General features: G+C 43.1%; 3 protein-coding genes across 6 annotated transcripts; 1 reads left to right on the top strand and 2 right to left on the bottom strand.

The window, feature by feature from the left end:
- Positions 1–1,202: 1,202 nt before the first annotated feature.
- On the bottom strand, positions 1,203–9,027 carry mfap3l (microfibril associated protein 3 like). Its single transcript, XM_010754335.3, has 3 exons — positions 8,755–9,027; positions 7,080–7,494; positions 1,203–2,376 (listed from the first exon to the last, which is right to left on the bottom strand). Exons 2-3 carry the CDS (start codon positions 7,405–7,407, stop codon positions 1,436–1,438), a joined length of 1,269 nt encoding a protein of 422 aa, XP_010752637.2. The 5' UTR covers positions 7,408–7,494; positions 8,755–9,027; the 3' UTR covers positions 1,203–1,435.
- Positions 9,028–11,547: 2,520 nt separating this feature from the next.
- On the bottom strand, positions 11,548–19,208 carry aadat (aminoadipate aminotransferase). Of its 2 annotated transcripts, XM_010754334.3 has the most exons (15): positions 19,086–19,197; positions 18,885–18,987; positions 18,206–18,277; positions 17,426–17,594; positions 17,169–17,301; positions 16,990–17,064; positions 16,697–16,906; positions 16,531–16,596; positions 16,362–16,444; positions 15,761–15,857; positions 15,220–15,281; positions 15,038–15,102; positions 13,896–14,002; positions 12,372–12,473; positions 11,548–12,282 (listed from the first exon to the last, which is right to left on the bottom strand). In XM_010754334.3, the coding sequence occupies exons 3-15, from the start codon at positions 18,270–18,272 to the stop codon at positions 12,241–12,243; spliced, it is 1,278 nt and encodes a 425-aa protein (XP_010752636.2). In that variant the 5' UTR covers positions 18,273–18,277; positions 18,885–18,987; positions 19,086–19,197; the 3' UTR covers positions 11,548–12,240. The 2 variants fall into 2 exon arrangements, with proteins under 2 accessions (XP_010752636.2, XP_010752635.2); XM_010754333.3 differs by lacking the exon at positions 18,885–18,987 and having other exon boundaries at positions 19,086–19,208.
- A 723-nt stretch (positions 19,209–19,931) lies between these two features.
- Positions 19,932–23,764, top strand: ino80b (INO80 complex subunit B). 3 transcript variants are annotated; one of them, XM_019271577.2, is made up of 6 exons: positions 19,932–20,189; positions 20,369–20,454; positions 21,751–21,937; positions 22,020–22,180; positions 22,750–22,886; positions 22,964–23,764. In XM_019271577.2, the coding sequence occupies exons 2-6, from the start codon at positions 20,415–20,417 to the stop codon at positions 23,426–23,428; spliced, it is 990 nt and encodes a 329-aa protein (XP_019127122.1). In that variant the 5' UTR covers positions 19,932–20,189; positions 20,369–20,414; the 3' UTR covers positions 23,429–23,764. The 3 variants fall into 3 exon arrangements, with proteins under 3 accessions (XP_019127122.1, XP_019127120.1, XP_027141029.1); XM_019271575.2 differs by having other exon boundaries at positions 22,714–22,886; XM_027285228.1 differs by having other exon boundaries at positions 20,348–20,454; positions 22,714–22,886.
- Positions 23,765–23,868: the final 104 nt, after the last annotated feature.

Below are 23,868 nucleotides of genomic sequence, written 5' to 3'. Positions count from 1 at the left end.
CTTCTTATTATTATTATTATATTATTATGATGATCCCGCTGTGTGTGATTTTTGCTCTTTAATTTAAACTCCTGACCTGATCTCGCGTCGTCTTTGCTTCTTGCGGTGGCTTTTCAGTACAGTTGCATTCTGCTGCATGTGAACATGAGCGCTCGGAGCGTTGGACGTCTTTCTCTGGGATTTAGAAAAATGGATAGAGAAGAACTTTTTCTGTTTGCGCGCTCATGGTCCAGTGAGAACGGGATGCTGTTCTGCTTTTCCGGTGCTCTTGCGATGCCCGTTTTTTTGTGGGGATAACAAGGAGTGCTGTGTTAAAAAAATCTAGATATTAACATTACAAAAAAACACGATCCGGTTTCCCCCCGTTGCGGTCTGTGTGTTTTAGTGTTCATGCCTTCATCTCCTCCGTGGGTTTGTGTTTTAACCACCCTTTCCCCACTCCTCCCTCCCGATGTCTCTAGGTCATGAAAAACTATGAGCTGACATCGTGAAAACTACAAAACACAGTGCCTTCATTGTTAGAACTGTGTGCGCAAAGGAGCCCAGAACACTAGCCAAGTGGAAGTTAAAAACCCATGGTAAAAATGCCCAATATGTTCTGCGTTGTGAAGGCTGCTCCACATTTGCTCCCCCCGTTCACTAAACCCCACTGACATGCTTCACAACATCTTATACCGTTCTCTCCTATACAGATCGCTTTTTGATATTAGATATATATGTATAGTATGATAGATATTTTTCCTCTATCTTCCTTTTTTATCTCTCTCTCTCTATCTTCTCTTTTATTCCCTTCTCTCTCTTCCCCCAATACTCTTTAAAATATCTCAAAGGAAAAGACAAAAAAACTCTAATCGTGAAATATACTGTACACACACATTATTTTCTAGAAATACAATCATGAAACCCTCGAATCTTTTTGTTTGTTTTCAGTCCAGCATGCATCTGTAGGCGAGCAGGACGTTGCGAGATAACAGCGGATCTCGCTGTGACAGTAGCTGGATGTGAATTCTCGAGCCGATGAACGTTCAACGGTTTGAAGCGCAGCTTGAGGCAGTTAAAGTCGTAAAAACCCAGAGTAACTGTAAGAAACTAAAACCCGACAGTGAAGTACCCTAAATCCTTTTAAATAATAAATCGATGGCGTCCTTTTTTTTTTTTTTTTACAATCCGCTGCTCGTTACATTAATGATTCCCCCGTCCCGTGTACATTCAAGCATGAAAGTCCAGAGTGTCTAAAAAAATCTCACGATTTATTCTCAGTAGATCGGACTACAAAGGGTTCAAGAGATTGTTCAAGAAAAGATAAAAAAAATGTGATTGTTTCTTTCGAAAAATGTGAAATTAAAAATGTTTTGACCTTTTTTTTGTTTCAAGTGGAAATGCATAGCAGGATAACTCGCCGCGCTCCTCCGAGCTCCAGGGTTCGTTTGTTTCTTCACACGTGGCTCTCGTAGAACACCTGGCACGGAGGCGGGGTCTTGTCTGTGGGTTCGGGCGCTGCAGCCTGCTGCTCCTCCTCCACCACCACCACCTCCTCCTCCTCTTCTTCTTCTGCCTCTTCCTCTGCGCCGGGCTGCTCCTCGTGGTGAACAGGAGTCAGAGGCGGAGGCGAGGAAGGTGCGGCGTCCGGCGGAGGCGGCGCTTCGATGCTGCAGTAGCCGCTGATGGCGAGTTGCGGGTGGACCGACACCTGGATGGCGATGTGCTGCGGCTGATCGTGGACGGAGGAGTTGTCGGAGTCGGCGGCCGGGGATTCGCTGCGCTCCCTCTCCCGCCCTCGCTCCTGCTCCCTCTCCTGCAGGATGGTGAAGACGTCTCTCGCCCCGATGGCCCTGGTCGCTCCCTCGGGCGCGTGCCTGACGAAGGTGTGCCTCATCTCCTCCACCCCGACCACCTCCAGGATCTCCTCCATGAAGGTGCGGCAGTTCATGATGAGCGGCGGCAGCGGGATGCTGCGAGCCAGCTCCTCGATGTACCGCGCGAACTCCATCGTCTTGAACTGCGTCACCTTGGCCAGCTCCAGCGTCTTCGCCGAGGTGATGATGGGGATCCGCTTGGCGATCTCGAACGCCTTCTGCAGCTTCTCGGCACCCTCGGTGCGGAAGAACTCGTTGATGGCTTTCTCCGTCTTCTTCAGGTGGCTGCTCATCATGCAGAGGCGCGTGACGTTCAGCGCCATGATGATGGTGAAGGTGACCAGGCACACCACCATGTAGTACACGCCCATGTCACCGTTGGTGAACACCACGCGGAGCGTCACTGTGCAGTTGGAGCTGCCGTGCACGTTGGACGCCATGCAGGTGTACTTCCCGCGGTCTGCGAACTCGATGCTGGTGATGTTGAGGACGCCGTCGTCCAACAGCCACCACTTCCCACCTACAGGACGAGACAGAGAACGTTTCTTTAGTTTCATGGAGACTCGTTTATACAAGTGTGAGCAGAGAAAATGTTTCTGAGAAATTAAAGATCGACTAATCTGGACTGAAGTGGAATATTTCATTAGATAAAACATGTTGGTAACTTTGGAATCTTTGTTCAATACATTTTGACTTTTGGACAACGCTGTGCAGTTATTGGATATGTCAGCTGTGTTGTGAGTCACAAATACAGCTCTATCGTCTTAAAAACACACGTTAAGTTCACGGACGTAGTGGCTAAATCAGTCCATGGAAAACTGATTTATTTTCAGCAGATATCTTAGTCACAACATGACAGTTTAGCAGTTTATATGTGTGGTATTTATTCAGTTTGGTAAACTCCACGATCTCTAGAAAGCTCTAACATTAGTTGGACTAGAACTCGTCTCCGTTGCAGGTGGTTACGAAGCTCACTACTGAAAACTGTGCTCCATAAAAATGATGAATACATTCAGATTTTAAGTTTTATTGAAGTTGTTGTTGTATATTCACAATATTACATTCAGGGACGTGCTTTATCGTCAATATTGGCACTTCACTGTCGTGCCAATATACACGATGAAGCACTTATTGCTCTGTGTACAAGCTACTGTTGTTTTTATCTGTACACTGTGATCTGTGATTCATGTTTACCTGTCAAGCTCCTTGTTTTTTTAGACGTTTGTCTATATTCTGAATAAATAAACAAAACATTAAAGGAAAACTATGATTTATTATGTTTTTCTGAGCTTTAACTGATTGTCAAACTTTGTGTGATCAAGTCGTACAAATGCTTTGAATCCATTACTTACTTCACGATGCTGATCTGCTTTTACGATTCTGCGTGTAACCGACTAAATGTGCAGTCTGCTCGCTAACTCGCTCACTCTAAGGTCAAAGTTTAAAACCCTGAAAATCCTCTTAGTGCGTCCGTTTCTCTGCTGAATCCGCCGCTTTTTCCGAGAGGAACTTGTTCACTCAGATTTGCTCACGTTGCACTTCTGAACTGTTTCTTTGTTAATGGAGTCTGGACAGCTCAAAAGAACACAATGTTTTGGCAGACATATTTATAAATCAATTTAATCCTAATTCGTTAATGCAAGTCCTAAAAGCAGCAGTGTCTCAGTAGCCTCCATGTGTTGTGATATAATAAATCAGTTCATGCTTTTGCTGATCGTAATTCAGCAGCTGTGACCTTATTACTCTGCCGTGCCTTCAATATTCAAACAGGTGACGTGGCCGCTGACTGTGTTTGAATAATCAAAACAAGAACTTTCTATTTGCATATTGGAGTTATTTTAGTTAAACAAGCATTAAAACTTGTTTAAAAAATGACTTTTCCACCCAAATTACATATTTTCCAATGTCACAGTTTAACTAAAGTTTAGACTTTTTGGAAGTGGAGTGAAATCTGGACATTCCTGTAGTTTAAGATCATTCACCATGACCTAAGTGTCTTAAACGAACCGAACAACAACTTTCAAACCACAGCTGTTGCAAGGCCCATTAACTCTTGGAAAACTCGTCACCAGCAGTCAGTTAATGACTGGATGTAATTTGCTTCATTTTATTGTTTGACTAGTTTTAAATGTCGGAGTTTATATGAGCCTGGCTGTGGTGTCTGATTGTTTACTTTGGTTATCAGGTCTTATCAAAGTGATGAGGCGGTTGTTCTCACTGATAAAAATCGATCGACCTACACGGCGGTGTGACCGCCTCTGTGCAGTTCAACGGAGTAGTTTGACATTTTGAGAAATACACTCTGGTGGAGAGTTAGATAAGAAGATCGGTATATCTCGTGTGTGTCAGTTAGATTAGCACAAAAGCGGAAATCTGGGACGCAGCTGGCTTTTCTTGGCTGTGTGTCTGCTGGTTTAGAGCTACCAAACTGTCCAGAGCGGGAGCTGACATCTACATTCTAACCCTCACCTATGGTCATGAGCTTTGGGTATCGACCAAAAGAATGAGGTCACGGATACAAGCAGCAGAAATTAGCGTCCCCCATCAGTTGGCTGGGCTCAGCCTTAGAGACAGAGTTAGGAGCTCCTTTGCGTCAAAAGGAATCAGATGAGGTGGGTTGGGGATCTGATTAGGATGCCTACTGGGCACCTTTCTCTGGAGGTATTCCCAAGTATACCCAACTGGAAAGAGGCCCCAGGGCAAACCCAGAACCTGCTGGAGGGACTATAAAGCCCAACTGGCCTGGGAACGCCTCAGGGGCTGAAATGCACTGCTGGAGAGAGGGACGCCTTGTTTCCAGACATTTGTTTGCTTGCCCTAGTGCCACTGCGACCCGACCCCAGAAGTTAATTATTGAGTTTTAGAGGCAGATTTTGTAACCTACTGACAGAGCCAGACCAGCTATCTTCCAGTCTTGGAGTGTTATCAATCCTCTTTAGTCCAACTTGAAGTGCCTCTGCTGTCTCGTCTCCTACATCTTCCTTATTTTTAAAATCAACGTTTGAGTTTTTCTTGCACTTTCTGTTCTTTGCTTTAGCTCCCCAGCTCATTTAATTTAGAATTTTTCTGACTGTCGGGAGCTCTCAGTCTAACCTGTCATCCTGGAAGTCTCCGGTATCAATCTTCTTCAACTAAACATGAATGTAGAAAACATCAGACTAATCCTTTAAGTTTAGTCAGTGACGCCTTCAGGTTTCAGTCTCACCTGCCGATGTTTTGTGCTCAATCACAGTGTTGTCGGATGGATTTTAAGGTTTTAAACTCGAAATTCTACCTTTAGTTGCAGACAGCTCCTGATACAAAACTGTTTCTGTGAGGTTTGTACTCTATCCTGAACCGCCCCCCTTTCAACCTCGATTCATCCGCCAGCAGCAAACCTTCAGCAAGTTCATCTGCAACTCCTCCACAGCTACTCGCTGTTTTCTACTGTGTAGGAGTGAAGATGGACAGATATCACAGAAGGCTCCTCTAAATCTGAAAGAAGGCCATGAAAACACTGCTAACTCGATCAATTTCCCTGCACTGGTATCCTCTGGAGGAGATGAAGGGGCCTTCAGGAAATGCAGCTTGGCCGACAACAGCGTCCCACCCATCCGCCTTTTCATGTCAGAGCAAGATTTTCTAATTTTACCTCCAACACCACCAGATCATGCAGTGTGACTGATGTGCTGCCCAATACTACGAGCAAGTTTAAGGAAGAAGAAGAAACCAGCAAGGGCAGGTTAGTACCGCCGCTCTGTTTATTACGGGGTGACCTACTGCGTACTGTGGTGAAATACTATCCTTTCCTAATTATACTCCTGCGTTTAACCCAGGGGAGGAGCTCTGTGACGGCAGATTTCAACAGGTCGGCTCAGGCGAGGAATCCAAACAACTCCTCGCTCTGCATTCCCACTCACCTGAATCACAACATTCAAAACATGGACGGCATGAATGAAAGTTAATCGTTTAAAAAGGACTGAATAACTTCCTGAATCTAACTGGCAAGCGCCTGCCAGGCAAAATGTGCAATAATTATACCAACGAGGAGCTCAAGGCCGCCTTGTCCTCGTGTTGAGAAGTCAGGTTTCACCCTGATTAAAGATTCAAAAGAGTCTGGAGGCTGGACTAAAATCAACACTGTCCACAAGGTCCTTCAGTTCCTGTCTCAGCTTTTCTCGCTTCCCTTTTTTCTTGCTAACCAAATGAGGTGTCGCGGCACTAATTTGAATGTGGGTTGGGCATTTCAGGCTGTGGCGAACACAGCAGTAAAAAAATAAAAAAATGTTGAAACATAATCAGCTTGTGAAGAAACACAACCTGATGTCATGAAGCCAGAAGATGCAGAACCTCGTCACCATGTAGACAAACGAGACCGATGACCTTTCCAAAGATGTACAACCCTGTTGTGCACAGTATGGATTTCTGGTAATGACTTCTGCTTCTTATGCTCCCACAACAACAAAACCCTACATGCATCAACGAAATATCTGATTTTGTTAACTTCCATTATTATCCAACATCTAAAAGCCCCAACTTCTTTGTTCTAACCACCTGAAATCTTTATTTTCTAACGAAATGAAATGTCTTCTCCGCCTCTCTGAAAAGAAGTTCTCAGTAAGATTTGTCAAGCCTCCCCTAAAACTAGAGGGTTGTTGGTTCTGCAACATGAACTATTGGCCCCATATACAGTATCTGAAAGATGTTTTATTTTGAAAAATGACCAGATACATCTGTCAAAAAGCATCTTTGGAAAAACCAAAATTACAGCGTAAGGAACATCAGGAACTCTATTACCACTCAATGGGACCATCTTGTTGCAGAGAAACAAGCTCAGTGGGTTGTACTTGGTGAGTTGTATTTTTTAGGCACTTTATATTTGTTTTTATGCTGGTCGTATAATTTTATTTCGCCATATTTATCCCCCGCAACCCCCGCAGGCTGGTCCATGAAATTATTGTCTTACATGAAACCGGTCCGTTATGCAAAAAAAAGGTTGGGGACGGTTCATCTATGACACCTGGAAACGTCCCTAAGAAAGACACCGAGACACTCCGAGTGCTAGAACTGCATGATAAGAAATAAATACTAATTTAACGAATTCATCAAGCCGTTTCACATAAAATAACAAACCTGACACCCCTCTGCATTTGCTGCTAATTAAATTATAACTGAATGACGTGCAGCGCTGGAAACAAAGGGAACAGGAAACCAGGTTTAAAGTAACAGTACAGTCAGTCTTACCGTTCGTCTCCGTGTCCAGGCGGTCTCCATGGGAGTTAAACCACTGAACACTCGGGAACGGGTCTCCGGTGACATTGCAATCAATCAGCGCGCAACTACCCTCCCGGGCAATTATCTGGCTCACTTTTGTGAACACAACTGGGACAAATCCAGCGTCTGTCACAGTGCCGTTTCCTGTACGGTTTCCATCCGTGTCCACTGATAAGGCCCCGGTGGTGTGAGAGGCAATAAGGGACGCCAGGACAACAAGAAAAACGTATCCGTAAACGGCCCAGTGCATTTTCTCAGACTGTCGGTGCGTCACCCGAGGGGGAAGAGACTTTGTCATTCCTCCTGGGTCTCCATCCAGCAGACTGGCTATCTCTTGATAGTAGAAGGCAATTTGGTATTCAGCTCTGTGGCTTGAAACATCTCACTGGAAAAAAAAAACAGAAGAAGAAGAAAGTGATTGGCACGTATTAATCTGGACAAAAACACTTCAGGACTTGATGCTCAGCAGCTGGAACAAACTGATAAGGAGGTCTGCTTTTATTACAAGCCTTAAAACCAGTACCAGACGGCAAATATAATTACAATACACTTACACACAGCTTCCCAGAGCCCAAAGTGAGGTCGTTTTTGTCCAAAGATCCAACATTATTCAACTTAAAATGACATTTAAGAAGCCAGAATCAGCTTATAAAGATCAAAATATGTGCTAGAGAAGTGAATATTGTACTTTTAGTGTTTATAGAGCAGAAATAACCAGAAATATGATGATTACAGCATACAGTGCATTGCTTTTTATCAGTTTATAGCACCCTAAATTAACTTTTAGGCGTTTCTGAGGAAAACAAGCTTGGAAATGGGTGCAGAGGGCTGCACCATACATAAATAACACACTATTATGCCCATGCCACAGACAGCAAAAACATCAGCATTTAGTCCGGTTCAAATGCAGCTAATACGGATGCAAAGCTAAAATAAGAAAAAAGCGGTTATATCAGATGTGAATGAAGCAGAATAACCTGGATTAACGTGGACAGAGACGCTTTGTAACGTCACTTTTACATCGGCGGTGTCACCGTCTGCTCTGACTGGCTTGATTAATATGAAAACAAAAGGCACACTATAACATAACGGAGTCCGGAGGAGGAGGTGCGGGCTCCGTCTAATTCCTAGTTTGCCCTCTCCGTGTCATTGTTATAGCTACCTATTGTGAGCACGACGTGGGTAGTCGGGTGTGTATCCGTGGGTATGTATGCGGGGTGTTTGTAGGATTTCGTAGACTCAAATCGGTGCCGTTAAACCCGCTAGACATCACAAAACAAGGGCGGTGGGACACGGCTATGCGCTGGATGGTTTTTCTTATACATACACACATCACGGGACCCCTTTCCAACAAACTGTACCGCTGTTAACTGTCGAAAAACAGACGTAGCCATTGAATAAAACATGTTTTAAAAGTTAAAAATTAATATTAACCGGTAAAAACAGTCTAAATCATCCGCAAACAGCAATATTAACCGGTAAAAACAGTCTAAATCATCCGCAAACAGCCGTTAAAACCGTTTTTAAAAAAAAATGCAGTAACCGTTTCTCGAGCTCGAGCCCCAACGTTCGAAAAGCCAACGGTCAACTCAGCGTCGACGTTAACGGCTAAATCTGAGATAAATCACCACTTTCCCATACTCACGTCATTGTCTGCCGCTGTTAATGTTTGCGCTAAGATGTTTTCAGTCGTCAGCTTTATTTCTTCTCCGGCATCTCCATCCTCCTCCTACCGGTGGTTGACCGCTATGTAACCAGCAGCGTCAGATCACTCCCCCCCCTCCGCCGCCGTCGTCGTCGTCGACGCCGCCTGTGCTTCAGGATGGACTGGGTGCAACACCGCAGAGTCGGTTGGGTCGTATTGACAGAACAGGTGCGGCAATAAAGTCAATAAATGGTCTTTTAAAATATGTAAGTACTCAAAAGATGGGAATAATATAGTTTGTTCACCCAAAAAACAGCTTTAAAGGACCAGTGTGTGGTGACAATTGCAACCACAGTCTAAAACCTGGATGTAGTCTCCGTGACGTCCCCACAGACTGTCTAAAACCTGGATGTAGTCTCCGTGACGTCCCCACAGACTGTCTAAAACCTGAACGTAGTCTCCGTGACGTCCCCACAGACCGTCTAAAACCTGGACGTAGTCTCCGTGACGTCCCCACAGACCGTCTAAAACCTGGACGTAGTCTCCATGAAGTCCCCGCAGGCCGTCTAAAACCTGGATGTAGTCTCCGTGACGTCCCCACAGACTGTCTAAAACCTGGATGTAGTCTCCGTGACGTCCCCACAGACTGTCTAAAACCTGGATGTAGTCTCCGTGAAGTCCCCACAGACCGTCTAAAACCTGGATGTAGTCTCCATGACGTCCCCGCAGACCGTCTAAAACCTCAACGTAGTCTCCGTGACGTCCCCACAGACCGTCTAAAACCTGGACGTAGTCTCCATGAAGTCCCCGCAGGCCGTCTAAAACCTGGACGTAGTCTCCGTGACGTCCCCGCAGACCGTCTAAAACCTGGACGTAGTCTCCGTGAAGTCTCCACAGGCCGTCTAAAACCTGGAGGTAGTCTCCATGACGTCCCCGCAGACTGTCTAAAACCTGGACGTAGTCTCCATGACTACCCCACAGACTGTCTAAAACCTGGACGTAGTCTCCGTGACGTCCCCGCAGACTGTCTAAAACCTGGACGTAGTCTCCGTGACTTCACCCACAGGTGAGCCCTTTGAGTATAAATCGTTAAAAAACGTGGATTGCCTGTGGGCTGAATGACCCCTGGTTGCTCAAACAAGTCACCTACCTGTCAGTCAAAGTGGCCACACTCTTAATTATGCTCAACTTTAAATCAGGTGAGTTGTATATAAATTCACCCTCAGTACAGTTGTCATGAATTGGTAAATTAGCTATAGAGACCAAAACTGTTTTTTGTACCAGGCTGTAAACATGTTTATTTCTGCTGTGAAGTCATTTTAACATGGGGACCTATGGAGACTGACTTGAAAAGTGGCCGTTTGAGGAACTGCAGTTTTTGGCACTTTGGCATTGGATTTTTTGTGTTTTTAAATCATTTCATCATCATTTTTTAGTTGTTGAAACAGATTTTTCTTTGCTACATTACTGACTGATGATAGTTACATGCCAGTATTAATATAAAAGATGGTTAATCATCATGTAAACATGTTTGCTCTCCTTGTGTCGACTCCAAACACCCTGAGTGTGACTTTATCATCCTTTTTTCTTTAGAAATCAATAACAAACTTCAGTTTTTTCACTTTTTGAAAGAACATAATCGTGGGGGGCTTATGGAGACTGACTTGTTCTGGAGCCAGCCTCAAATGGACGTTTGAGGAACTTCAGTTTTTGGCTTCACGTCACAGCTTAATCTGGATATGTAACATTTTAAAAATAAACACCAACATGCAGAAACCGTGTCATTTGTGGGCTGTAACGGGTCATATATATATCTTTATTTTTACGGCAGTATTTTCCAGTGCATCAACTCAACATTTACTTTAAACTTTAAAGCCAGACTATCATTAAACTGGTGCAGCTGGTGTGGTTTCCTGATGACCTTAAAAAAAAAAAATCACATGTTCGAGTAAAGAAAACAGGCTTTTTTTTTTCACACAACAGTACCTGCTGACAGCATCAGGGTCCGTCTGTTGGTGGAAACTGTTTTCCTTTCCTTTGTACAGACTTTCTCCCCGCTGTGTTCTCGCTGTGTTAATATGTGGCACTTCTCGGAGGTGTTTGTGTAAAGAAACATTCATCTGTGAAGGATAACTGGGTCAGAGAGGCAGCTTAAAAAAAATCAGGCTTTTTGCAACAGTGACTTCTTTTAGAGTGTTAAACTAAAGAGGCATCAACGTGTACGCAGTAAAAAAAAGCAACAATCTACAATAACTGCTTAGTTAAAACTAAAATTTCATGTGAAACTTTAAATAGTTACTCCCAAAAGTACCTCCTCATAATAATATCCATGGTTTCTATACATAGACTGAGTGTTATTGACTTTGTTATTGAGTGTTTGCTGAGGCCTTGGTACAAAGAGTCGATTTCAAAGGTTCAAGGTCAGACATGTATCAACAAACAAGCATGTACAACCTGGAAAATCTCAGCTTTGGTCTTTATTTAGAGGGGCTTGTCTTCCAGGAATGTTTTTGTTTCAAAGGGGAAGTTTCCTGTTGCTGTTTCCTCCTGTTCATTATCCCCCTGATCATTTTGTTTTTGTGTCCAACAGTGTGACAACAATAAAATGCACCACAAAATTAAAAACACTTTACCTTTAAGTGCAGAAGGTTTTGACCAGACTTGGTATTCTGGCTCACATTTCCTCTATCATCGACTTTGTCTCCAGTTGCAGGAGGTAGTTTTTGGAGGGGAAAACCTCCAGTGAACCCATTTTAATATAAAACGTTAAATATCAAATGACAGACAAGCTGGTGAATATATTTAGCATTTATGGCAGTCAAAGAGACAGATTATTACCTTCAGGAGCTGGAACAAAACTAAAAAGAGAGCAAGCGTTGAAGCCAAAAACTGCAGTTCCTCGAATGGCCACTTGAGGTTGGCTGCTTTGATTGACAGGTAAGTGCCATCATAGGTGACTTGCTTGAGTAACCGCCAGCCAAAGGCACCAAACTCAAAGACACTTTACATTTGAGGGTGCTTGGTATGCTTGGTGTGTACGGTCCAGATAAGGCACCACTTGCAAAGACTAAAGCAGAAGCAGCAATGACGCAATCTGGTGCAATTTCACCGACTTCAAAAAGGTGCACGGAAATGTCAAATTTCAACACTTGTGGGTTAAAGTTTGTCGATAAATTTCAACATGTGCCAGCGGTAACCCATTAGATAAGTATTGTAATGTGTGTTTTGGCTCTTTAGGAGAACACAGAAACTTTCTGTAGTGCAACAAATATGAGATCAACAACCAATATTTCTTTATAAAACTCATTCATTGCTCCAAATATCTTTTGATAATTAGCACCGAGTTTAAACGGACATGCAGCAAAATAAAGGTCCTCTTTGGACTGTAGTGAAGATATAGTTACAGTGACCTAACACCACATTCAAATGTTAAGTTTGTCCAACAATAAGTTAAAAAATTCAGCGTCCACCAGGGAAAAAAAATGATCACAAAGCCTCTTTGATGAGAGAGGAGAGTCTTCTGAAAGCCTGTTGAAAGATTTGTGAGAGATTAGAGGTCACGTTAAGAAGTGTGTGTGTGTTTGAATGTGTTTGAATGTGTGTGTGTGTGTTTGTACCTCATCGATCTGCTCTGGTGTGGAGAGGGAAAAAGCCGCTCTGACGTACGGACAGGGGTCACTACTGTTGATCATGAAGACACCTCCAGGAACCAGCAACACCTTTAACACACACACACACACACACAAACACAAACGACTCGTGTTACTTACAGTCACTTCAATAATTTCCATGTTTTTTACGGCTGACACGCAGCTTAGTGCGACTAAGGTCAGGCCGAGAGTGAAACACTGATTAATCCTCTTTGTGAGAACAAACCTGGTCTTTGTTTTTAACACTTTCAGGATTCTGTCACGTGTTTTTTACACTTTGATGTTCACACGGATTAAACAAATGAGGTACAACGTGTTAGTTAGACCAGTTAACCAGCTGATGGCTCAAGCTTTATACTTAACCAAGCGGCTCAGTTCCTCAGTCGGACTGCAGTACCAACATTTAACCACTAGGTGTCATTGTTACAAACAAAGTTACATAAATTTCGCTAGTGTCCTCTCCAAGGGGCAACCTCAATTGAAGCCAATGCGAAAGTGCCAAAAAACTGCAGTTCCTCAAACGTCCACTTGAGGCTGGCTCCAGAAGTGAGTCAGTCTCCATAAGTCCCCATGTTCAAATGTCCAACTTCACAGCAGAAATAAACATGTTTACAGCCTGGTACAAAAAACAGTTTTGGTCTCTATGGCTAATTTCCCCGTTCATGACAACTGTACTGAAGGTGAATTTATATACAACTCACCTGTTCAAATTATAATAAGACTTAAAGTTATGCAGGATTAAGAGCGTGGACGCTTTGGTTGACAGGTAGGTGCTTCACACCTAACACTTGTATATACATGTCACAACCGTGTCACTTGTACAGTGTATAAAACATTTATACTGAGCTGAGCTGCCCTGATCCTCTCATCCAACACATTTCTCTGTATTGTTGACCCCGCGTTAACCTGCATATGAGAAGTGAACCTGAAACCTGAACTTGAATTTGAATTACTGGTGGCTTGACTGAGCAACCAGGCTTTATTCAGCCTGCTACAGGTTCACTGACTCTCAGGTTGAATTATTTCTTTAACATCTTTCAGAAATATTACTACTTAATCATCTCTGACCACCTGAGATGAATTATTAAAGCTTAGAAAGATAACTCTCTTTGTGAATTCATTTTAAATCTGAAGACAGCTTCACTATCAGCTGTGAGGAAGTTTGAAACATCCTGGACTCACTGTGCAGACCTTGGAAAAGCCTGATCGCACCCACACATCAGCTATCTGCTCGCAGGGATTCACAAACACTATGTGTGTGTGTGTGGGAGGGAAAACACTCAGTTGCTGAACCCACTCACAGTGCACATAATGGCCGCTTTACATGCGCCATCCTACACTCTATTCAGACACACTGGTGCAAAACATCTGCTCACAAACAGAGAGGAAAAAAGCACAGCACTGCGAGTACAGTATGTACGTGTTAACCCTCGGTGGACGGGGTTAATTGGAGTTTTGTTCCATAGTACATGTGTTTGTGTGTGTGCAGACCTCTTTCTCCAAAGCTTTCTTCATGATGAGCTGTTGGGTGTCAGCTATGCCCTTTAGTTTGATCCACAGAAACATGCCTGCTGATGGTGCGTGCCACTCTGCCACATCTGTACACACAAAAACATAGAAAAACACACGTTAGAGAGAGAAAAGATGAAAATCTTAGGCTTTGTTTGTGTTTTCTGACTCATAACTGCGGCCAGGATCTCTCCTCTGTGTGACCGCCTCTTTAAAAACTCTTGGCAATTTCACCGAATCTGGATGACACCGGATGTAGTTTCACAAATTTGGAGGTTGAACTGTGGACATGTGTTAACATGTAGTCCACTGAATGGCCACTAGGTGGTGCTTTCATTTGATAACGTGTCTTTTTATTGATCTCGAGAGCTAATTTCACTTCTTATGTCGAAGCCCCATCAGACACGTCTATATCAAAACAGACTATAAATACTAAATAATAAGATGCTGACTTTCCTGCAGAGCTTTCAGCTACATGACATGAGTATTTAAATGAAGCTGTTTCAGTTTACTAAGTTATAAGTACATAAGGTTTATGCACAAATGTCAGATCTGATTTTTTAATTTCCAATAAAAGAATATTAAAGATACCTTGTGGTGCTTTAGTTATGTCTATGTTCAATGTTTCAGTGTTTTCTGTATCTGATGTGTTCAGTTCATTTTCCTGCGATGCCGATATGCTGAAATGTTTTGAAATCAGCAGCATTTAAAAAGGGAAACTTTGTTATTTTTCAACCTTTTCATCCATGTTTTTGTGTCAAATTTGTTATTTTTCAACCTTTTCATCCATGTTTTTGTGTCAAAGTGACAAATGGGGACGACGCTGTTTGAAACTGTTCCAGTATCGAGCGATGAGGGCTGCAAATGTGTTCGCTGTCAATGAACGTGCACTTAAGCTGCTTGGTTTTTCCACTGACAGGCTTGTTATTAACTTATAAAATCTATGACAACATGATGAAAAGGATCCTTTTCATTACTCTGTTCAAAGCCGTCAGACTCTGACTGATAAAAACACTTATTTGACCTCACAGAACACGTCTAGCGCTGCCTCTGTCGGTTACACCAAAACTACTACCACATAAAAACATAAAAACAGGGTCCAGGTTGCCCTTTAAAGCACAAACCTTTGAGCCACTTGTCTGCAGAGCCGATCATGGCATCGCGTTGTTTCCTATAAAACTCAATCACGCTGAGAGAGAGGAGAGAAAAACAGTTTCACGCACGAGCGTTATCGCTGAGTGACACAGTTAGACGTTATAAATAGATCCAAATGTTTTCTTATCAACGCTCTGGGGAAGTGACGTACCCGTCTATGTGTTGGAGGAAACCCTCTTGGCCCCAGCTGTGCAACAGTTGAGACACCATGAGCTGAAAGGACAACGGGACACAAGTTACATAGTGTAAATTTTAAAAAAAGGCAGCACGACACGCCTTCTTCCTTTCACCACAGAGCTTTACGTGTTTGTTTTGGCTGGTTTGCCCTCACGTCACAGAATATTCTGTACGCGCACACGCATTTTAAATCCTTTGGCAACCTTTTAGTCCAGATTTGACGACGAAACAGAGGCGGGGATTGAGTCAGAGGAGAGCGACAGCCAGTCCTAATCAACCCTCTTCCTTATTAAAACCTCCTCTGCAGCTGCTGCAAATCCAGACACACACCACAACGCCTCGTTCGGTTTCACAGGCACAAGCATGCGATGACTCTGCTCAGAAATATGCTTCATCGTTGGCACTCCTGCCAAGAATTAAGAAACGTGTTCACCGGAGTTATTGTTTGTTACTAAACCGGTACTGCAGAACGTTGACTAGACGGGGTGCGGCGATGTCAGATGGTTTTTGTTTACCTGCGTGAAGGTACTAGTGTGCATTGTGGAGGCCTGGATGTGCAGCACCACCCTGTCTACCAGCGGTTTGGGGCCAGTCACAAAGCCGATCCTCAGCCTGAAAACACACAGACGAGCAGTTAAAGTTAGTTATGCATTAAATATATCCACACAGAGACGTGTGTAATATTTAACCTGAATCTCTAAGCTGTCAGAAATGTAACTTTCACGACTTAAATCTGCAGAAACATGAGTGTGATCTTGTTGTTTAAGACGCTTAATGATGTAAATGTGAAAGAACGCGTCTACAACAGTTAGTTTGTGGTCAACACGAGCGACAGAAGACAATACGGACCACATCCTGTCCTCCTGCTCAGTGTCCTCTATCGGTTATGAGTGAACAGAGTCTCTTTTTTAATGCAACAGTGGAAGTTGAAACAGGTATGATCATGACAGGTTAGGTTATACACACAAATATACACATTATTATGAGTTTATGCTGGAAATAATGAACAGGGGGTGTCCACATACTTTTGGCCATAGGGTGTATTTGCACCTCAAAGGATGAGGCAGCTCAAACTGAGCTGCAGCAGAGTCTTAAATACTAACAGCACACACACACCCTGAAGACAGGATCTTAGAGAAGGAGTCCGTCCTGATGATCCTCCCGTCTACGTCCATGGACAGAAACGTGGGAGCCCACGGCTGCCAAAGACATGAAACACACGTTTAAACTGTTTGACCTCTTTAAGCGACAGAATAGACGAGGAGGTGATGAACTCCTTTTGTACCTTGTCAAACTGCAGGAAGTAGTACGGGTCGTCCTCGATGATGAGCATGTCGTACTGCCTGGCCAGCTATTAAAGAAAGACGTGAGTAGAAAACGACGCACAACAAGTTCTAACTAGAAGAATCGGCGCTTCACTGGCTGCTTTGTAAGAATCAGACGAGACAAACCTCGTACACCTCCTGCTTCCTCTGAGCCGTCATGGATGCCCCGGTTGGGTTTCCCCCGTTGGGGATTGTGTAGAGGATCTTGGGAGCCGTGCTGCCGGGGCTGTGGACTTCTGAGGGGTCCCACCGAGACAAAACCTCCTTCAGGGCTGCAGGTATCATGCCGTGCTGATCGCTGGGAACGTTGATTAAGTTGCAACCGAGCGGCTGGAGCTACAGGAGACCGAAGAAAGTCAGAGGGTTACAGACGATCGAGTAAAAATGCGAATGTGCGGCCGTAAAGAAAGAGCTCTCACCGCTGCCAGTGTGCCTGAATACGTGGGCGCGTCCAGCAGAACGTTGTCTCCAGGGTTAACCAGCATCTCAAACAGCTAAGATCCAAAAACAGGACAGAAGCATGATGCAAGAAACCAGCCGTACAAACAGATTTGATCTTAAGCAGCACGTACAAGCGAGTTTAGAGAATCTGATCTACCTTACAGAGCCCTTCCTGGCTCCCCGTGGTCACACACATGTCCATCTGGCCGTTCTCGGGAGTGTAGGAGGCGGTCGGCGGGTTGTGGAGGTTCTTCTGTAGGTTCTTCATCCATGTCAGCAGCTCAGGGATTCTACGAAGAAGTGGAAAGACTTACTACACAACTGGATTTGTTTTATTCCTTATATATATCGTGGTTAAATGGCATTCAGAGTGCAAGGCAAAGGAAGAATTTCAGTGTCTACGTTTGGTCTCACCCGCTAGAGGCAGAGTACTGCAGAGCCCTCTTCATCGCCACCTCATCGAAGGTGACCGTCGGTCCATTCTTCACCGTGATGGTCGCCGACTGGAAGGGGAAGGTGTTCGGGTTGGGCGCTCCTCCGGCCAAAGAGATCAGGGACGGAGGCGAACGCTGCTGCAGCTCGGCTTCGTGGAGACAGAGAAGATGAGGACTACAGGTTATAAGAGTCTCACAGAAACCGTATAATAATATACTAATAACAGACTTTAGAGCTGACAGATACTGGATTATTTTCATCAGTTTGTGCTAATTTAGTTGAGATATGTTAAACAATATGCACTACTATAGCCTTATATCAAAGTCCTGCTTTATTAGCTGATCTTCAGGAGGGTCCCTGTGTCAAAATCTGGTCCTAAGACTTTAATTATTATAGTAACAAGTGCTGTATGTGTTTAATCTTTGACTACAACTCATAATTACTGACATTATTTTCAGTATTAGCTGATTGTTTGGCCTGTAGGATGCAATCTTTGCATTTTTTTAACATTACCTGGCAAAGACTTTGTACATTCCTGCACAAACTGTACAGCTATTTTCATTAAAAAACATATTGTGCATGTGTTTACACTGTGTCTTTCTTATATTTTTCACTTCATGTTTGATATGCACCAAAAAGTGTGTGAAAATCAGCTTGGTTTAGAGATATTAATAATCTAAAGCCCAAGGCGATGTCGTTTTATTTGCCAGATTAAAGAATATGCTCAAATATTTGAGCATATTCAGATGAAATACTCACTCAGGATCCGGATGGCAGAGGGCTTCCTGGCTGCGCTGACAGCTGTCAGAAACCGAGCATAGTTCATGATTCCTGTGAATTATTAAAGTGAAATTATCATTAAAGTCGCACATGAACATGAACACAGTGGGTTTGTTTACGTGTGTTTGAATGAAGCTTCAGGTCTGTCTTTATATTTACAGGTTCATATTAAATCACTGAATGAATCCTGTGTGATCTATACCTCACACAGTCTGTGGTTATGTGGCATGCTTGTGTTGGTGTTTCGGTTAAATGAGCGACCGTGTTAACTGGAGACCATCAGCCGAATATATACGTGGTTGTCGTAGTTACGACAGGTGTTAAAAACAGAAAAAATAAATATGTCTTTATTTACTTTTTCCATTAACGTTACAGTGTCAAAAACACACTACAAACCACAGCAACCACAACCACATCACTAGTTAACACGGTCGCTAAATAAACCGAAACACCAGCAGTTTGACGTGGGACGTAACATATCAGAGCAGCAGTTAAAGACTATAAAAGAGCGCTAAACTGTGTTAAAGTTAGTTAACAAACACATTATCAGGGCCATAAACTCTTTAGGACACTACAGCAAACATGTGAATATGAAATATAACCGATATATTTAAGAAATTCAACGTTTTTTTGGACGGTTCAGCTTCGTATAACTGACCTTGCGTATCTCTCGGCTTGATGCCCCGAGGGCTTCTGGTTAATGTATTCCTTTATACAACGGGCGCTACATTGGTCACCTGCCGTGTGGACCTAATGTGAAACTACATTACCCAAGCCGTGAAACAAAAACACAAATTACAGCTTTTCGGTGTCATATCGCACTAAAGTTACATTAATTCACAATAAAGACAATCGTTACCGTGTAGCCTTGGGCGCCAGTCGCCGATTTAATACGTTATCTTCCTCATTAACGGTCTCTCCGCTAGAGGGCCGTCTACTTCAGTCAACGTATGAAAAAGACCGGATGTGACGACTAGTGATGGGAGGTTCGGTTCTTTTTAGGGAGTCGGATCATTTGACTCAGCGCTCAAGAAGAGTCGGCTCTTTCGGCTCCCAAACATCTTATACCTTTGATAATTCAGCCAAATTTAGCGCTGTTTTGTTTTAAGATTTGTATGTGTACACATATATCATGTATATGTTCAATACATCCTTTGTACTAAAGTATTCAAAAGTAAAAATTTACATTTTCTAATATAGTTAGATAGAAAATTCTGCATTCTGCCTTTGTGTTTACATTTTTTTTATATATGTGTCCAAATTCTGCTTCTTTTTGTACTATCAAAAATAAATTATTTGTAGTGCAGACTTTCTGTTTATTTTCTTATTTTTGGACTCCAAAAAAATGTTTTAAATACAACACTCTGAGAGGGAAACATGACTCAAGCTAAAATCAGCGGTCACAAGTAAAGTTTATTTCACTTGGAAATGAATGGAAATCAATGGAACTGTAGGAAAAATACAACCAAAAACATTGAACTGCATCACATTGATGCATATAAATATAAATACGCACAATTTATGTGTATGTAAAGATGCAAAAACGCCTTTTTAACGACTTCTTATACACCTGTGGTGTCCTGCTTCTTTTTATACTATCACTCAAGCAGCATTTGGACGCATTTTAAACATTTCGAAGACACAAATGCAGAATTTTTGCCAGCTCTAATCGGTCACTTAAAAGAGCCGGTTCAAAGAACCGACTCGTTCACGGACAACACAGCACTAGTGACGACGTAGGGGCACTTCTTGTGTTGTTAGCTTAGCGGTGCTAACTTACGAATACATAAACAGTAACAACACCTGTTACACCTGTGTTTAACCCGTTACGGTCTATTTTCTTTGTTTTTATTTAAAGTTTATAACTGAAGTTTATTTCTGCGATGGGATTTGTAACATTAGCTGCAGAGGTTGGATTTATACGAGCAAACGTGAGCTAGCTCCCGGCTAAAAAAAGAAAAAGGTAACGACCTCGTTCATGTTTAAACCTGATTTACTGAATAAATACAATAAATAGACGAATAGAAATAGTTAGATTAGAAGCTTCGCATGCACTTGAATCAACGTGAGTGCTGCCTGCTTCATTAATGTTGCATTAAACCCAGGTTTCAGGTGTATCAGGTGTGTTTGTCTCTCCTGCAGAGCTGCAGACTGTCCGTGCTGTGTTTACATCCCTGCTGTCGTTTCAATGGGGAAAAGGAAAGACATGATTCACCCCAGGTTTCTCGGTGAGTATGCAAGAATATTCAGCATTTAATTTGACCCAGTTATGTCAGAGTTTATGGTTATTTTAATGTGAATAAGTATTATAAAATATTGGGATTGTGAAGGAGTCTCTAGACTGCCTACTAATGCAAAATACTACTAAAAATACCAGATCAGGACATTACTAACGTTAAAATTAGTAACACCATCACTAACCATCATTGGGTATATTTTACCCAAGATAATATCCCAGATAAAATATAAAATTCATAATTAATGTAAAAGTACAACACTGTATGCCAAATTGTAGTACTCTTCTTTAATTTCCCAATATACAATATCGCATAAAATAATTTAAAAAAAGGTACCGTGTGTTGTGGAGAAATTGCTGAAGTCAAAGGTCAATGGTGAGGTCAGGAAGGAAGAAAGTGTTCAGGAGCCTCTGATGTCTTATGCTGTATTATTTATTGACGCTTGGCCCAAGGAGAATTAGAGACACTCTCAAAGTTCATCAGAAGTGCCTGAGTCGGTCTCACATTCTGCCCAACTCATCCTGGTGGATCGACTTTAAACCCCAAGATAACACCACAAATACTACACGCCCAGAATTAGTCAAAGAGAATGTTTTTACCCATGGAGGTATTATTGTCAGCATATTCTAGTCTGGAGACACAGATGTCTGTTTACGCAGATTGGAACGTCAACAACAAGCTATCTATTATGTCTAAGAAGGCAGCAACAGGTCTCTTTGACCCTGGCCACCACAGTGTTGAGATATGGTGGCATCTACTCAAAAAGCCAAACAACTAATACTGCCGAGGACCTCAAGTCCCACATGTCACCTCGTGTAACCTAAGGAGAGAAAATTCCATAACACCATGGGGGACTCTCTAAAAAGGCAGCAAAATTATTGAAAAATCAGGTAATCCTTAACGAGAAATTGCCAAACAAAAAAAAAATAATGGAGCTGGGAACTTGTTCTTTGGTCCACCCATTCCTGGGACATGTGAGCACTCTCCATCAAAATCACCTGAACGCATGCCTCTTGAAAAAAACATAGATGGGAGGAGGGAAACAAACATACCATTAATGACATCAGTGAGCAGCCTGAAGCTACCCAAGGACCCATGCAACTCAGACAGCAACACAATGAAAATCACATGGCAAGAATTGTGTGACGTTAGTGTTCTAGGGTTAAACTGATACTGATTTATCGGTATAGGTGCACCTGTTGTTATGAAATTTAGTAAAAGCATCCATAATTTAATAGCTCATACGTGTATTTATTTTATTTGTGCTTTCCTCTCGTCCTCTTGCAGGTGAAGGCGGCTCGAGCCTGCACAGCGTTCACAAGCGCAAGCACAAAAAACACAAGAAGCACAAGAGGAAGCACCACAGCTTCCCAGAGATGCCAGAACCCGAGCCCGTGCCCATCATGATCCCTCGGCCTCCGTCACAGCTCCGACTCAAGATCAAACTGGGAGGACAGACACTGGGTACCAAGAGGTGAGGCGGGTGGTTGGTTTTTTAAAATAATCCCACCACTCCGTGAGTTTTTGTCTAAGTCTGTCTTCCTGCTGTGTGCCAGTGTTCCCACCTTCACCGTGCATCCAGGTGTGGCTTGTCCTCCGTCTCCCCTGATGATCATTCATAATAATGATGTTGATGACGACGACGACGACGATGACGATGATGAGGAGGACGACGATGAGCCCTCTGTGCCTCTGGAGCAGTATCGGGCCTGGCTGGGTGAGTCTTTAGACACTTTATACTCCTTATTGATGACTCACATCCTGGCGTTCGAGCAGATTTAAAGGCCTAAGGAAGCTAAAATTATTTGTAGTGCAGACTTTCTGTTCTATTTTTGAATTTCTGTGTTTTTTTGGACTCCAAAAAGTGTCTAAATACAACAATCTGAGAGGGGAAACATGAATTATGAGCAGTTTAAGCTAAAGTCAGGGTTTATTTCACTTGGAAATCAATGGAACAGTAGGAAAAATACAACCAAAAACTCACTTGGAAATCAATGGAACAGTAGGAAAAATACAACCAAAAACATTCAACTGCGTCACATTGATGCATATAAATATAAATACGCACGATTTATGTGTATGTAAACATGCAAAAAACACCTTTTTACGATCTGTGGTGATCTATAAAGACGACACATCATTTTAAATGTTTAAACCCTAAACGTAGCATGGTGAACGTCACATTAGTGGACTTTCTTTTAGGCGTTCTTCCTGGCGTTCATCATATTTGTCATGTTTGTTCTGTATCAGATGAAGACAGTAACCTTGCCACATCCCCTATGCCAGACATGGACTCGGACTCCATGCTGGGCGGTCCAGTGGACGAGGAGGAGAGGTGGCTTGACGCTCTGGAGAAAGGAGAGCTCGACGACAACGGGGAGCTGAAGAAGGAGGTCGACGAGTCTCTGCTCACAGCGAGACAGGTGAGAAAGGAAGACGAAAGCAGCTTGAAAGTGTTTGTGCTTTGAGTTCAAACACGTTAATCTCTTTGTTGTTCCAGAAAGCCCTGCTGCACAAGCAGCAGAGCCAGCCTCTCCTGGAGCTCCCCATGGGCTACAAGGAGAAAGAGATGACGGCGGAGATGATGCAGAAGCGGGAGGAGCGAGCCAGAAAGAGACGCCTGCAGGCCGCCAAGAAGGCCGAAGAGAACAAGAACCAGACGATAGAGAGACTGACAAAAACCAGCAAGGCCAAGATCAAAAGCATGAAAGAGAGGAAGTCCAAGCTGAATCAGTGCCCCATGATCCGGTACAGCGACTCCGCCAAGGGATTGGCCATCTCCTTCCCCACGGGGGTCACTGCTCCAGCTCCGACGGCGCCACGTCCTCCACCGGCGGCTCCGGTGAACTGCGGCGTCAGCGGCTGCACCAACCTGAAGAAGTACTCGTGCTCGAAGACCGGAGTTCCTCTCTGCAGCCTCGAGTGTTACAAGAGGAACCTGCTGCTCGTTCAGAGCGCGGCTTGAACTTTTTTTTTCCCAGGACGTGGAAGATATGATTTGAACTCAGGAATCCAGCATGGATTCACTTTTTTATCTCCGTCTTATTAATAATGGCTTTTTCCCTGCAGTGATGCTGGTTACACAGTTCAATTATGTACACTGTAAACTCTGTGTACCAGCCTGAACATGACACATTATTTATGATCTCTATCCGTTGGAAAAAAATGAATGAAAAGAATATTTTTGTAAAAGTTTGGAGGCAGAGTATGATTGTTTCCACGAGCTTGAACTCATTTTGATTCATCAATAATGTAAAAGGTAAAAACCACAATAAACAAGAAACTGTTTTTGCTTCTTCAATATCAATGTTTATTTTTGTAACAAATGTCCATTAAAAAACTGTACATCTTAAATTAAGTAACAAATGAAATGCTATTCCAACACTGCGTACACTTTGTGCAGCA

This window comes from Larimichthys crocea, chromosome I (assembly GCF_000972845.2).
Source record: "Larimichthys crocea isolate SSNF chromosome I, L_crocea_2.0, whole genome shotgun sequence".
NCBI lineage: Eukaryota > Metazoa > Chordata > Actinopteri > Sciaenidae > Larimichthys > Larimichthys crocea.
The sequence above is the reverse complement of the archived record's forward strand: the minus strand, read 5'-3'. Positions and strand labels throughout refer to the sequence as shown.